The sequence below is a fragment of the Monodelphis domestica genome, chromosome 2 (assembly GCF_027887165.1).
Source record: "Monodelphis domestica isolate mMonDom1 chromosome 2, mMonDom1.pri, whole genome shotgun sequence".
NCBI lineage: Eukaryota > Metazoa > Chordata > Mammalia > Didelphimorphia > Didelphidae > Monodelphis > Monodelphis domestica.
The window spans coordinates 233153780-233170398 of NC_077228.1; the positions used below are offsets into that span (position 1 = coordinate 233153780).

The window sequence follows — 16619 nt, forward strand, 5'->3', positions numbered from 1 at the left end:
CTGAGGTCTGGCAAGAAATGAGCAATGATAGGACAAGCAGAGGCAACAAAGACTTAAAATGGTTAAGTATAGGTTCAAGACTGGAAAGAGAAGAAACTGAAGTCAGTCTTTTTTTTCCCTTTTTAATCCTTGCCTTATGCCTTAGAATGGATACTAAGATCACTTATAAGGCAGAAGAGCAATAAAGGCTAGGCAACTGGGGTTAAAAGACTTATCCCAGGTCACACAGTTAAGATGTGCTGATCTCTGACAAAAGCATGGAAAATCAATTGTCAAGGGCCTGCTGTACTCTAAAAATACCCATTTTCTAGGTAGACATGAATAAATAAATCAAGAAAGAAATGTTTATCTGTCAGAGGTCCATGTGTAGCTATTTTTTACTAACTGGAACCCAGAAATATTTATGGGGTGCATGAAAGTAATTTGGAAGAGAAGACACCCAAATGAGGCCATTCCCCTAAAGTGCCAGCATCATTCTGGACCTTGCCCTATCAAAACATCAAAGAAATCAGCTTTCCACCACCTCCCAGCCCCCAAAAGGAGAAAATGGTAAAAAAAACAGCCACTTTTCATTTTCTTGTTTAAAATTATCAACAGTGTCCATACTACTCTAAGCTTCTGATAGAGTTCAGAACTAGGGTTAGAAAGATCTTCATTTGAATCCCATCTTAGATATTTATTTAACTGTGGAATCTTTTATCAATCACCAAACCCAAGACAAAAGTTTCTTCACCTGTGAAATGAGGATAATATCTGCAAGATCCAATTCACAGGGTTTTTATTGTGTTCAAATGAGAATCTATGAAAAAGGTTCTGTGAGAGATAGGATTTGAAACAACCTGTTTCGACTACATAAAACTCTCTCTCTCTCTCTCTCTCTCTCTCTCTCTCTCTCTCTCTCTCTCTCTCTCTCTCTCTCTCTCTCTCTCTCTCTCTCTCTCTCTCTCTCTCTCCCCCTCTCTCTCCCCCTCTCTCCCCCTCTCTCTCTCTCTCCCTTTCTATCTTTCTCTATATGTGAAAAAGGGGGAGAAGGAATCAATATCATTCTGTGGTTCTAGCTACAAGTAAGGATTATGTAAATGAAATAAATATATGATTATATTTCAGGCTTAGTTAGCATTTTCTGGGAGTCCTAGAAAGATACCCTTTCAGACAAGCAACAAGCAAGGCACTGATGCTATCTCCAAGCTAAGAGGGACTGAATCTTGAGGAGGTCACAGATGATGGTTCAGGTAAATATCAACATTATTTCTACAATATTTTTCTTTACTTTCAAAGGCTACTAAAAATGCTAGGGAACCAGATTTGGGATAAATTTCTTGTCTCATCCCTTAGGATAGTAAAGGTTTTAGCAATTGAAAGAGAAGTTGAGTTGTCAGAGCACAGCCCAGAAGAAATTTCCCATAATCATCACTGGAGCTGCACACCAAGTCAATGTGAGGAAAAACTAGCCAGCTATAGTCCTAACCTGTCACATCTAATAAATAAAATGCAAGATATCTAGAAAGGTTTCATTGCAAATGCTGAGTGAGAGCAATGAGGTGCTTGATGGGGAAATTTAACCTCCAGGGGAAAAAAATTCATGACACTAAGAGAAAAAAAAGAATGGGCACTTGCCAGATGGACCTCAACACAGCCTTGTAAAAATTACCAGGCAGCACCACTACTGAAATGCACACATCTGAAACCTCCATATAGACTTGATGCTGAGGGTATTTCTCAGAACAAAACTTCCAGAAGGAAGAAAGCCCACCAAAAAGACCAGTAGCACATGAGCATGAGATATTTTTCCTGCTCATCTTACAACCAGCCAAGCAATTTATCTTGATATGGCAAAATTTCACCCTCTGAACTTCATACAGTGAGATTGAAGATTTTTCTCAGCATGTCATTACATGTATGGTACAAACAGAGCTGAAATAATCCAGTTCAGAGGCTTTAATATTTCACAGAACTCAAGACGGATATATCTAAGAAATCTGGATAAATTATAACAGAGTAAGAACAATCTAATTAGTACCACAGAGGCCTTCTAATAAAATAGTTTTCTCTCCAAATGATACTTAGGAACTGAAGTATCTTCTTAAAGAAGAGGGCAAAACAGTGGAAGTGCTTATTGGATCCAGGAGGGGGAAGGAAGAGAGAAGGGAATGAAAATGAATCATGTAAACATGGGAAAATATTTTTTTAAAAGATATATAAGTTCAACTTTTTAAAAAATGTAAATGAAATGTAATTTGATTAAAAAGAAAGAAGAGGGCAAGAGTACAATCATCTTAGTGTTATATCTCAGAAAGTAAAAGATAAAAGTCTATTTAAGCATCCAGTCTGCCACTGAGAGACCCCCTAAGCTATTGGGGCCTATCAAACCACAACTTAAATATGAGTGCAATGGCTAATCTCCAGAGAGATCACCTGCCCTTGGTTTATTCAACCAACATTTATTAAGTTTCAGTTGAGTGCAAGGTACTGGAGGTGGGTTGGAGGGAAAGTGTAGGTGATACAGAGAAGGTGAAATCAAACACACTGCCTACCTTCAAGAGGTTTACAATCTAATAAGAGTAATGCTCCAGTAGTGAGTAGTGTATACAAATAAACATAATAGAAATTATGATAAGTTTATAAGAAATCAGAGAATCATGAGAGATTTACCAAAAAAGTGTAACCAAGAAGAAAGTTTCAGGGAAACCTTATGGAGTTAGCTAGCATCTGAAATGGGCTTTTAAGGAGGGGAACAATTTTAGCATGGGAGGGAGTCTGTTCCAAAAACAAAAGGCAAGATGAATCAATGCTTAGAGACAGAAGACGGAAGGACAAGATCAGGGAACAGTCCAATCTGGATGAAATTTCAAATATGTAAAGGTGAATACTCTGAAACAAGTGTAAAAAGGTGAGTTGGAGCCTGACAATAAACCAATGTGATCTACTGAGGTTGAGTTTATATTTTATCCTGTAAGTGGCAGAAGAGACAGAGCAGAGTCTTGGGGAAAAGAGAAGGTTAATACTATATTACCATATACATACCTTATTCAGCTCCAAAAATTAAATATGACGAGGACAAAAAGATGCCAAATAATGGCTGGACCTTAAGCACTACCCCCCCCCCAAATTTCTTCTTCTAACTTTTTTTTTTTCAAAAATGTGAAAGAGGGAAAGGAGAAGAGCACACATACATATGAGCTGACAGTTTCCTTCTCAATGATAATACACCTCTCCCATGCATTTACATAATCGAGTTCTTACTGTAAGAATGTAAATTTACCAAGTCATATAACAGCTTCTTGGAAGCCATTCTGGAAGTTTCGCACAAATACTGCAATTCTGTCCAGTCCACATGATTGAATGCCTTGAAATATCACCAGGATCAATAACACAGCAAAATCAAAAATAACTCCTGGTCACTTCCCCTCTCTGATCTTAGAACTGACCTTAGAAAACTTAACAAAGCAACAAAACCCCATATGAATACTCAAAACTAGAAACATAAGTCAGATTAGAGACAAGAAAACAAGAAGTACTTTAGCAAACTCCCAGAAATGCAAGTATCATAATCTTTGATGTTACCTTAGTAACCTGAAAGTGACTCTGCCTCCAGGCCAAGAAGGAGTAAATTGATTCCCTAACTCAACCAGACTGAACTAACAGCATTAGTTCAAGAAAGCCTATCCTGAACTACTATCACTTCACTAATAGTGAATGGCAGGAAGAAATAGCATGATATGGTAGAAAGGACACTAGATTTGGAGTAAAGGAACTGGGTTCAGATCATGACTCTATCACTTATTACCTGTATGATCTTGGGCATTTTACGACCTTCCTATCTAGTCAAATGAAGGGACTGAACTCAGTGCTGTCCAGAGTCCTATCTTTCACTTAATTCTATGATGCCAATGTAATTAACAGAAGCTCTAACTTGGTATCACTATGGATGCCCATCTTTCACTTAAACATTTCCATTCTTTGCATGTATAGAAGATCATATAAGAATGTCAGTATTATTGAGTAAATTCCCATTTTACAGACAAGAAATCGCGCACACACACAATTGTCATTTCCCTACAAAAAGTGAGTGGAAAATAGGGTTGAAAGCTCTGGTTTTCATTAGACAAAATCTGGCAGACCAAGTTAATTGCTAGAGGATAAACTAGGAAATGGAAGTGCTTCCAGGCTGAAACCTGTTCATTCTGTCAAAGCTATTCATAACAATGGAATTCAATAGCTAAGAATGGTGACTTTCATCAGCATCTGAACATCTCAAAATATATTCAGATAAATTAAGTCAATAAGCAGCATTTGGAAACACAGGAAGACTCCTTAAAAACCTCCCTGAACCCAGAGGCCTTTTTCAGAATTCTCAGGAGCCTGTTCTAATATTACAGTGAAATTTTCTCCTTTTGCAAGTCATTTGAACAACTCTTCACATTTCATTTCAAGTCATTTCTGTATGAACACACATCTCTCAGTCATGTCACTTAAAATTATTCTGAGGATATATTCTGCAAACTACCACCGAATCCTGGGCAGAACTTACACATCACATGGCTAGCAAGTCACTTCCTCCAAACCACTTCAATTCTCCAATGCTCCCTTTCTCCCAAAAGAAAACTATTCAGAAGAAAGCTCTACCTCACATAAATGAGAATGGAGTACAGGCATGCCTCCTTTTATTCCTCTTTACAGATATTGTGTTTTTTACAAATGGAAAGTTTATGGAAGCCCTACACTGAGCAAGTCTATTGATGCCATTTTCCCAATAGCATATGCCCATATAGCATGTGCCATGTTTTGGCAATTCTCGCGATATTTCAAACTTTTTCATTATTACTATTTCTGTGACAGTTGTCTGTCATCAACTATTGTAATTACTTTGGGGTGTCATGAACTGCACCCATATAAGATGGCAAACTTAATGGATAAAGGTTGTGTGTGTTCTGACTGCTCCATCAATCAGTCATTCCTCTTTCTCTCCTCAGGCCTCCCTGTTCTCAGAGATATAACAATATTGAAATTAGGCCCATTGATAACCCCATGATGGCCCCCTAAGTGTCCAAGTAAAAAGGAGAGTCATTTGATGTGGCAAACTTCTTTTTCTTATTTTCAGAAATTGCCACAGTCACCCCAATCTTCAGCAACCACCACCCTGATCAGTCAAGTAGTCATCAACATCAAGGCAAGGCTCTACCAGTAAAAAGATTACCACTTGCTGACAGTTCAGATGATGGTTAGCATTTTTAGCAATAAAATCTTTTTTAAAAAAAACCCTTATCTTCCATCTTATATTCAATACTGTGTATTGGTTCCAGGGCAACGGAGTGGTAAGGGCTAGGCAATGGGGGTCAAGTGACTTGCCCAGGGTCATAAAGCTAGGAAGTGTCTGAGGCCAAATCTGAACCCAGGGCCTCCCATTGGTAGGCTTGGCTTTCAATCCTCTGAGCCATAAAGTATAGATTCAACATAACTTTTATATGGATTGGGAACCAAGAAATTCATGTGACTCCCTTTATTGTAATACTGGTTTCATTGTGGTGGCCTGGAACTGAACCATGTCTCTAAGGTATTCTTGTAGCATAGAAAGAACATGATAAAAAACATTGAGACCTAAATCCAATCTGACCACTGGCTAAAACTGTGTGAGCTAAACAGAGGCAACAATACCTAGAGCTCACAGTAGTGTGGTGATGATGGAATAATGTAAAGTCTTAAATAAAGTCAGTAATTATTATTATTATTTCATTAACTTCTCTGGGTCTTAGTTTGTGTTTTCAAGCATATAAAAGTAGAAGTTGGACAAGATGACTTAAAATTCCTTCCAGTTCTAACATTCTACGGTGTATTTATGCTGCTACTAGAATTACTAATGCCATCCTACTGAAGGTCTGGATAGAGAAAAGGTCTCGGTGTAGGCATGCACATTTGTTTGAATTTAACAGTAAATATAAAAGTACTTCTCCCTGGGTAAAAATTAACAGTCATGAATAGAGCTGATATTCAAACACCTGTATAAACATAAACTGGTAAGTCTAGTTAATTAAGCTGACCTGCCTTCTTCTTCTTCTTCTTCTACTTTTTTTTTTAAAGGATCAAGTCATTACAGGTCAGCTGCCTTTATAACTGACTCCAAGAAACTGAAGTTTGTTTGCACTATAATTTTGTTGTGGTGACTCTTGCTTAAAAGGAGTAGAAGCTCCCCAAAGGCAGGGACCTGGTTTCCATAGCATTTAATACAAACATCAGCAATCTTTTAATCCTGAAAGTCCTTGCTAATAAAAGGCCAAACTTATTATAAAGATAATATTATGGTCAAAGAATTTTATTATTAAATGGTTTGACCCAAAGTTCTACATTTTCTTAATTTAATGAACCCATGTTTGTCACCATACTACCAAATGGCCTAAAGGGACATTATGCTATTTAAGACAGGGGGAAAAAATTAATCTTCTTTCTCTGCCAACTGTTAGATTCTCATCTGGAAAAAAGCCAACCTCTCCACCTCCATCACATTCCACCACAGTCACTAAGCCAGTTTCCTGGAGTTCTCCCGCATTACTTGTGCATTAGTAAGTTAGTGATGATAGCAACATATCCTATGAGCAAAGTAATGGGTCACTTCCAGAGCAACAACACAGTCTGGGCCTGGATTTTAGAAGAGTCACAAAAACGTCAACTTATTTTAAAAGCTTAAATTCTGACAGGGATTCTCCCTTGATTTCTGTTTAAAAAGGGACCAAACCTGAGACCAATAAAAGTATGTTCTAGAACTTCACTTTCCATAACTGCCCCCATAGTCTAGACATTCTAAAAGCTCTCAAGTTGTTCTTTTCTTTTACAATTGCATATCTTACCAAGTTCTTTTGAGCCTTGACTTTCACTGGCCAACTCTCCCATTTTTACAAGGGCATCGAAATAACCTTTCGCAGCAAATGTCACACCTAAGAGAAAACAAAATGAGAGTGGGTCATTTCCTTCAACAATAAAAAAAAAAGCAACACAAAACTCAGGTCATGACTCTTGGCAAGTACCACTAAAGTCATTCTGTAACATGTCCCATTTACGTTTCCTTTGTGTTCAGAAGTATTCAAAACTTGATTTTTGGCTTCAGTTCATTATCAATCTCTTGACATTCCAAGAATACATGGTAATGTCATTCCAAATATTAAGCTTCCAATCTGAGGACATGGTCCAGGGGCCTAGAATTATTCCAATGAAATCATGAAATGCTATTCCTTCTTGTGTGCTATGGGTTGGAGAAAGTAGAGAATGCTTTTTTTTTTCAAGTGTTCTTCAGCAGAACAGGAACACGGCAATTGAACAAGGAAGTTCAGGCAACTTTTTAAAGATGTATTGCTTCCTATACCATACTGAATCATTTCTCACCTTTTTCTTCATTCTAACCTTAAAAAAAGTTATGCATATCTCCCCCCAAATACATTAATTGTAAAACTGGCACTTAACAGTGCCTGATCATATTGACAGTCACTTTACAAGATATTTAACCCCTAATTTTCTAGGCAGTTTCTGGTCTAACCAATGGTGCATTAATATTCTGCTGAAAATCATTCCAGTCAAGTGAGCAATTATTGATATAGGTTAATTAATCTTGGGCAATCATTTTGCCTTTCTGAGTTTCACCTTTCATGTCTATAAAAATTAAAGAGACTGGTAAGATGGTATGTAACATCTCTTTCTCTTCTAAATCTATGATCTATAACTAAAATCTGAGTCCTCAATTAAGAAACTAATTATCTTTCCAAATTTTTCAAGTTTACTACCCTAAACCTAAAAAGAAAAGCCTCATTTCCCCAGTTTCCTGACTAATAAGGAATGGCAAAAATAAAAAGGAAGAGAATTCAGTGGCTGAAAGATCAGCATCATGATGAGATTGTAAAGCCAGGATAATTATGTTTTTAATGCTGCTGTACATAGAACCCAGTGAGGGTCCTTATAACTGGGTAATCTATCAAATTTTATTTTTATAGTTTTCAATTAAGCACAAACAATTTGTTCTGAGGCAGAAGACTCTGCTGCCTTGTCACCACAGGGGATGCTGCTGCCTGGATTGGGTGAGCTCCTTAAGACAAACGGAAGTAAAACACAACTAACTTATCTATATTTTAGTTTTCCAGAGGAAATACAGTTGAAGTAAAGATGAAGGCCAGAACTGATAACTTCATCACAAAATAACATATTAAGACCATTAAAAAGAGGAACAAAGTTTTTTATGAACTTCTGGGGGGAGAGGGACAGGAAGGAAGAAGGAATATCAGTTAAATAAAGAATCAAGAAAGGCTTTAAGGCTGGAAAAGCCTGAGAGATCTTCTAGTACAACCCTCCTATTTTACAGATGAAGAAACTGAGGCCCAGGGAGGTAACATTTGACATGGCTTTAAAAGATCAGTAAGAAGAAAACCAAGCCTTGTTCCATTTGCTTACATGAATTCAGAAAGAGGTGATTAATCCATACTGAAATTCTGGCAAGACTGCATTTTTCACTGTTCAGCTGTTTCAGTCATGTCCAGATCTTCCTGACCTTGTTTGGAGTTTTCTTGGCAAAGATACTAGAGTGCTTTGCCATTTCCTTCCCCAATTCATTTTAGAGACGAGGAAACAGAGGCAAGTAGGGTAAAGTGACTTGCCCAGGGTCACACAGTTAATAAGTATCTGAGGCTAAATTTGAACTCAAAATGATGAATCTTCCTGATTCCTGACTCCATTTTATCCACTGCCCCAAGACTGTCATATTGGTCTTAAAGAAACTTTCTTACTTTCTTATTATTTAAGTAGAGCTCCCCATCTGGGTTGCTATCCTTCTAATTCATTCACAAGCTGATTCCAGGCTATCTTCAGAGGCTTACGGTTTTCCATGGATTATCTCTCTCAAAATTATACCAGAATTCCCTTTCAGGTACATTATAGACAAAGATATTTACTGAACATACATTTTAAGAAAAATAGTAATAAAAACATTCTCTTCATAAATCTGGGTTGTATTTTCTCTCACCGGATACAACGGAAAAGTGGGTACGGAGGTAAGGAATATATTTGGCCCAGGAAATTGACTTTTAGCACTGCAGGACCTACATGACCTTTCCCTTCTTAGGATATTCTCTCATGATTATCTCCCTGGGCATTAGGTAGATCACTCGGATAGATTTCCTGGATTGTTATTCAATACAGTCTAACTTCCAACAACTAGAGCTGGCTCTCTTCCCTACTGCCAAATCACACTCTTCAGAGCCTCCTTTCCTGCCTTGGCCCTCAATTCAATCCTCAGCTTATTCCCTGGTGGATGTGATGTCTGGATGAGTAGAATCCCACTGCAAGTCACAGCCAATGATAAAAAGGAGAAAAAAAATTCTCTCCCCTCATATCTCTCAAGGTCTAGGTTTTCCTTGGCTGGCTCTCTTCTATGCTACCAGGGGTCACATTTCTCAGTCTGCCCAGTTGCAATCTGTTCAAACCTAACTCCTTAGAGAGTGTTGATATTTAAAGAGTCATCAGAAGTGCAGTCAGTCTTTGGTCATCAAATAGCTATATGCCCTCTAATTCCAAACAATTTTAATCACAAAAATTCTTCACAAAAGAGATAACAAAATATAAGCACTTTTTTTTTATACTTTGAGATTTTAATAAAGTTAATGTATTTTTAAGAAAAAGACAAAGAAATAGGACAGTTCAAAAACTGATAAAATTATTATATTCTTAAAAACCACAGCTGTATATTACGCTCACATTTTTTTCTTTGAATATGGAAATGCTGATGTTTATAGATGTTATTGAAATTCACAATAATAAGAAAAATTTTAAAAGATCTTAATACATCATTGTTCCTCTTAATTTCCTCTTTCCTTCTGTGACTTTTTAATCTAGATTAGAGAAACTAGTTTATCACAGGGTTGTACTGACTAACTTCTTTCCCTTCAACTGTATGACGTCCCATACAGTCTTCTAACATAGTTCTTTGCAGAGAGGGGACAAATACCATTGAGGACAGAGTTGTGAAATGTGAGAGAAGTAAAGGAAAACTGAGAGGGCCTGGGTGCATTATGAAAAAGGAAATGAGAAGACTAAATAATAATCAGCTCATCAGGCCCTCCAGTCCTTTATAGATCATCACTATCAGAACCACTCTTGCCTCTGTCAGCAAATAGAAAGCTTTCTAGTAAAAATTACAAACTGACTCAACAACACATTTTATACTCTTTCAGCCATGAGACATTCAGAAGAGTCCTCAGTTCAAAATGAGTTTCAGACATTTACTGAATGACGAGGCAACAGGCAACTCAGTTGACATCTCTGAGCCTCAATTGTAATCATGTGTAAAATGATGGGTTTGGGTTAAATGGCCTTTAAGGTCTCTGAGCTATAAATCTATAATCCTATGATACAAATATGGGAGTCATCTATAACCCACAAAAACATGAGATCACTAAGAGAGACTAGGAAGCAGTGGCCTTAGTTTTATTTGAGTTTGAAACTACTGGTTTAGAGGGCTCTTCAGCATTCCGTCATTCCAGTCTTGGTATGACAATAAGAAATGACTTTTGGGAGTGACTTTCAGTAGCCCAGTTCAGCAGTAGCTACAGGCTCATTTTATAGTCATGACACACCTGAAGATGGAAATGATGGAAACAAAAATGCTATATAGGAAATAAACTAAGTTTTGAGACTACCACACACACACCCCAGATGACAGTGGCATAGGGGGGATTCTGACCCTAAGATGTTAGGGTAAATGAATGTGTGTTTGTTCTTGCAATATTTTAAAATAAAAACTCCTTTGTAAAAGTTAGTTGATGTTAAGGAGTTAAATGGAATTAGGATGCTAGTTAATGGGCCCCTAGAAAGAAGGCAATACAGATGGGTGGAGGCTCAAGCCAAAAAAAGTAAAGAAATAGCTGGACCTCACCCTTTGGGATCCCCCGAGGGGCAGATGTGGTCTGCCTGGCCCTAAGAGAGTGGATACCACTCTCTTAGAGCCACAGCATACTTCTTTACACAATGAAAGGGAAAAAAAGATATTAGGATGGTAACTTAAGGGGATAGAAGGGTCAAATGAAAATTTTTAAGAAAAGGCTAGACTTGAACATGTCTATAACCAATAGGTAAATAGCCAACAGATAGGGGGAAAGGAAAAGAAAAGAGGAAAGAAAATGTTCAATGGAGTAAGCATTCAAAAGGGAAAGAGAGGAAGGGACTGAGGACTGCCCCCCTCAAAAGCTATATATCTGCTTAAAATCCTTAATCTTTGGGAGTACAAGTGTTCTTAAAAAGAGAGAACACTAGTGATTTAAGCTGTAGTAATGGGGCAAAACTCAACATACTTTTGTACCATTCCAAGTGACATCCTCTTGTCAGGACACTTTATTTGGAATCTGGCTAACTTGGTCAGTCCCAGTGGCTGTGACCAAATAAGCCACTTTGGCGAAAAGAGTTATTCACTCAGGGTAATACCATTATGGATGGTATGCTAACCTTGCAAGGGACATTTTTTTTTTTAACAGGAGCTGAAAAATGTAGCTTTGGTACATTAAACAAAAAGGTTAAGGTCCCTCCAGTTCTATCATTCTCAGTATGAATGTTCCTGATTAACTCCTTCATGAAAGGGAATGCTGAAATGGATAAGCCATAATACAAAATAATTCAAAATTCATTTATTTGAGATGTCAAAAACATCATTTTAGTTTTGGGCACAAGATTCATACTTTTAATTGGAGAGATTTCTAGTCTATATTGTTTGAAGATACCAATGAAGTGATAGACATGAAATTCATAAAAAGTCCATGTTGGAACCTCAGAGATCATATGGTTCAATCTTTTCATTGCCCAAAGGAAAGAACTGAAGGAATCAGAAAAGAAAGAACAATTGGAAGTAAAATATGTAACCAATATTGCCCAGAAGAAAAAATTCACCAAACATAAGGATAATCAGAAATAATTACAGTTTTCTTGGTTTATTGTTTCTAATGATTTCTCTTATTTTTTTCTTCATATTTTGTCATTTCCATTTTGGTAATTTGATTTTCCTGTCTTTGGAGAAGATCAAATTGGTTAGGCTTGTCTATTTTATGAGTCTTTCCCCAAAACCAGCTTTTAAGTTTTATTTTCCAACTAAATAGAGGTTTTATCATGAATTGTCTCTTTGATTTTCAAATTTTGTATTTATTTGTGGTTTTAAAAAATATTATTTTCTAGTTGTGGGAGTGGTTTGGTCTGGTTTTAGAAAACACCATGTCTCATTTATTGATCTATTTTTTTCTCTGTGGTTGATGAGTTTAGCAATGTAAATTTGTTACAAAAGACTGTTTTGGCTGCATCCCAAAAGCACTGATAGGTTGCCTCATTTATGACATTTTCTTTGATTAAAGTATTTTTTTAACTTACTCTATAGGATTATTTTATTTAGTCTTCATTTAAGCCTGAAACTTTTCTTCTAATTAATCTTATTGATTAAAATTCTTATTGTGCCATATGGTTAGGAAAGGATGGTTTTTCATCATTACATAATAAGTTCTTTATATTCTAGCATATCTAGCATATCAGAGTAAAAGAATCATATAAAAGAGATATGAAAAAATTAAAATATTCATTCAATATTTTTGTTTTAATTCAGTAATCATTTGAGTTCTACTATTTTTCTAAAATGTTATATAGGACTATGATAAGTCTAGCATTTACAAGTATTTCCTTGATTCTGTGTCTTTCCCCTCACTCACAACATGAGCTAGACCCAGACTCTTCTACCTTCTCTCCTATGAGAGGGATTAGCTTTCTCTTAAAAGAAACAAAGATGTCATTGGACATGACTGATTTCAGCTTAGCGTTCTGGTCACATAGTAGTATAAGAAATCTAAACCACTCAGACACATATTGGTGTGTGCCTAAGACCATGTAAATCACCATATTCTACCATGGAAATCACCATATTCTGATGACCAGATTCATTTCCACAATGAAGCAACAGGGACCACATCTACCAAAACTAAAGTTAAGTGCTGCTGTATCCTTATTGCAAAGATAAATCAATAAATATAAATCAAATATAAATTGCTTCATTATGTATGGTGTCATTAAGCACAATGTAATTTCCTTATTTAACTGGGCATAAAGAGTTAGGAAGGCCTGGTTTCAAATATATCCAGATACTTATTAACTGTGTGATCCTGGTCAGGTTACTAAAACTTAAGAACTTCAGTTTCCTCATCTATAATGAGTGGGATGACCTCAATGGTCTAAAAGGATCTGTTGCCTTGTTCAAGATCAGGATTATCATCCCTACTCCTTTGGATTCTCCTAAAGTACAATAGATTATACCTCAGTCCTTCACCTTTAATTATGCATGAATAGAAGAGTGACTAGGTAGCTCAGTGGATAGAGAGCCAGGCCCAGAGAGGAGAGGTGCTGGGTGCAAATCTAGCCTCAGACACTTCCTAGGTGCGTGATCCTGGGCAAGTCTTTACCCCCATTGCCTAGCCCTTTCTGCTCTTTGGCTTTGGAACCAATATGCAGTATTGATTCTAAGATAGAAGGTAAGGGCTTTTAAAAAAAAAAAGTATAAACAAATGTTTCAAATCAGTTCCTTACAAACAGTATTAGATTCTGCATTCTAATCCATTCTGCTACCCTTCTCCATTCTATGGAAAAGCTCATACTATCCATATTTTAAATTAATGGTTGTCTTTCATTTTGCCATATCCTCTCTAAATAATGTGTCTTCTCTTTGGTCTCACCCCTTTCTTTACAAAGAAAAAAGTGAAGAAATGAGGAGAAAGAGATAAGCATCAATGATCTATATTTGGAGTGATCTGATTGTATTCCTTTGTTCTTCCTCTTTCTCCCCAATCCTTGGCTGAGATCGCTAAGGTCTCTTTTTAGTCTTTATCTTTATCTGACTTCTATATTTGAAGTTTGTATTTCTTGTGACTCTTTATGTCTCAACTTTACTACCATCTTTAAATTCCTCATTTCCTTCTCCTTACTCTCCAGTTGACTTTTTATTTTTCAGTTTCAGACTTGATTTATTTTTCAGTTTCAAATGCTTTGGAGTGTGGAATATGGTATTCAATTTTTCTTTGAAAAGATTCATGATGTCAATATCCCTGACTCCTATCTTCCATGTTTATATATTCTTCTGAATTATGTGTAGTAGTAAACTTCTCCCTCTTCTTCTTCAGTTCTTCCATGGCGTATTCCTTTTTTTCTCCTGTTTCTTTACTCCCTTAAAACAAGAAAAAAATATGTAACAAAAGGAACAAAATCACACCTAATACTTTCACAGTTGCTTTTCCTTGGTACTTGTAGTAGGTGGGATTCTGAAGGGATAATGGTTTCTTCTCTGCCTTTTAGGAGGCAAGCACTTGATCATATTTAACTATTTCTAATTACTTAATTGTATTTATTTTTCTAGTCTTCATTCACCTCTTGTTTGTATGTCAAAGATTCTATCCAGAAGATTCTCAACAGAAAAGCCTAACAGTCATCTATACTATTTTTTTTAAACCCTTACCTTCTGTTCTAGAATCAATACTGTGTATTGGCTCTAAGTCAGAAGAACAGTAAAAACTAGGCAATGGTGGTTAAGTGAATTGCCCAGGGTCATGTTGCTAGGAAATGTCTAAGGCCAGATTTTAACTCAGGACCTCCTGTCAGTGGGCCACAGCTCTCAATCTGCTGAGCCACCCAGCTGGCTCAAGTTGTTTATACTATTAGAAATACAATTTTTTCTCTTCAGTTTTTGCAAGTTGTTGTTCTTGGTTGTATGCCTTTTTCTTTTGCCTTTTGGTATATCTAATTCCAAGCTTACCATTTCTTCATCCTGATTGTTGCATAATCTTGTATATTCTTAACTGTGATTTGTTGGTACTTGATCATTTTATTCCTGGTTATAACATTTTTTTCTTTGGCCTAGAAGTTCTAGATTTTGGCTAGCATTTCTGAGTGCTCAATTTGGGATTTTGATTCATATATTCTTTCTAGTCTTATTCCAAGAGCTCTGGACATTTTTCTTTTATAATTTCTTGAAATATAATAACCAAGTTTTCTGTTTGGTCATGGTTTTTCAGTGACTCCAGAGATTCTTAAAATTTTCAGGGACTCCAAAGATTCTCTCCTTTTCTTGTTTTCCAAGTCAATTATTTGTTTGTACATACCTAATACATTTTTCTATTTTTTCGATCCTTTTTATTTATTCTAACATTTCCTTTTATCTCACTAAATAATTGAGTTCTATTTGCTCCATTCTATTTTTCAGTGTACCTGCTTTCACCTTCTGTTCTAAACAATCTACTCTCTTTCTAAAGATCTAATTTCATTTTTTTTTAAACCTTTGCCTTACCTTGGAATCAATACTAGGTGTTGGTTCCAAGGCAGAAGAGTGGTAAGAGCTAGGCAATGGGGGTCAAGTGACTTGCCCAGGGTCACAAAGCTAGGGAGTGTCTGAGGCCACATTTGAACCCAGGACTTTCCTTCTCTGGGCCTGGTTCTCAATCTACTGAGCCACCCAGCTGCCCCCTCCAATTTCATTCTTATCTATTGTTTCAGCTTATCCTTCACTTCTTTGAATCACATTTAAGAACTCTTGTAGGCAATCCATTCTTTTTTTTTAGCTCCTTCCTTTGGGGTTTTCTTTTGAATTCTTGAAAATGTATTATTTTTCATTGCATTAGGAGTTTTCTTTATATTCATGTTTTCAGCCTCACTTCTTCAAATGGGTCTTTGTGCTGTGGTCTGGCTCTATTCCCTACCCCTGCACTCTTGGGTAGTTAGGTCTAGGTCCCATTTCCTAATGATATCTATTCATTAATTAAAAACTATGATTGAATTTACAACTCTTTTTTTCTCACAATATTAGAATGTACCATCCCTTCTCCAAATTCCTAGTCTGGAAGAATGCTGATAGAGATTCCAGATAATTTATTTTCCTCAAGCCTCACAGAGGCTCATGGGTCATGACATCCAGCATCTTCCATTAGTACAGAATTATTCTACAACATGAATTCCCATAGAATTTACATCAATGAGTGGAAATGAACAGTGACAGAGCAAATTATCTAGCATCTATAAATCCCAAGCCTGAAGGCTTCCTCCAAGCCACTAACTGACTTGATCAAATAGGTTCTCCTCTGCAGGGTCCTGTTCTCTCTTCTCCAAAATGAGAGTAGGGAGGAATCTTAATTAACAAGATCCCTTCTAACTCTAAATTCCATATTTCCAGGATTCTTGAATGAGATCCTTATCCTCTATCTTCATATATATATATATATATATATATATATATATATATATATCCTTGGTAAACAAACAAAAAAAACATATCTCTTTTTTAAATTTAATATGGCTTTAAGTTTTCAATTTTGGAAAGAAATGCTGCATTATTATATTTCTCTAGAATTGCAGGGGACAACAGCATTAAGATCAACATTCTTTTCAGGTGAAAGATTTTGTGGAAGGTTTCAATGCTCACAAAAACATGGAAATATGACACCTCTAGTTCTATTAAAATATCTTTTTTGTAGCATTTTGTCTGAGGCATAAAGGATATTCTTTGACGGCCAAAAATGAAGCTGGGATACATTGAAATCTACCTGCTGACAACCAAGAGCTGCGTTGAAACATCAAAAGCT

At 36.4% G+C, this 16619-nt stretch overlaps 1 protein-coding gene across 8 annotated transcripts in view; it reads right to left on the reverse strand.

Moving 5' to 3' along the window:
- The window catches only part of BAIAP2 (BAR/IMD domain containing adaptor protein 2), a 166966-nt gene that overhangs the window by 113711 nt on the left and 36636 nt on the right, over positions 1 to 16619 (reverse strand). For all 8 annotated transcript variants that reach the window (XR_008916446.1, XR_008916447.1, XR_008916445.1 and 5 more), the window contains exon 3: positions 6843 to 6929. Coding sequence is in view for 5 of the 8 variants with exons in the window: in XM_056817364.1 (XP_056673342.1) it covers positions 6843 to 6929 (87 nt within the window). In the remaining 3 variants the exon portion in view is untranslated. The remainder of the gene's footprint in view (positions 1 to 6842; positions 6930 to 16619) is intronic.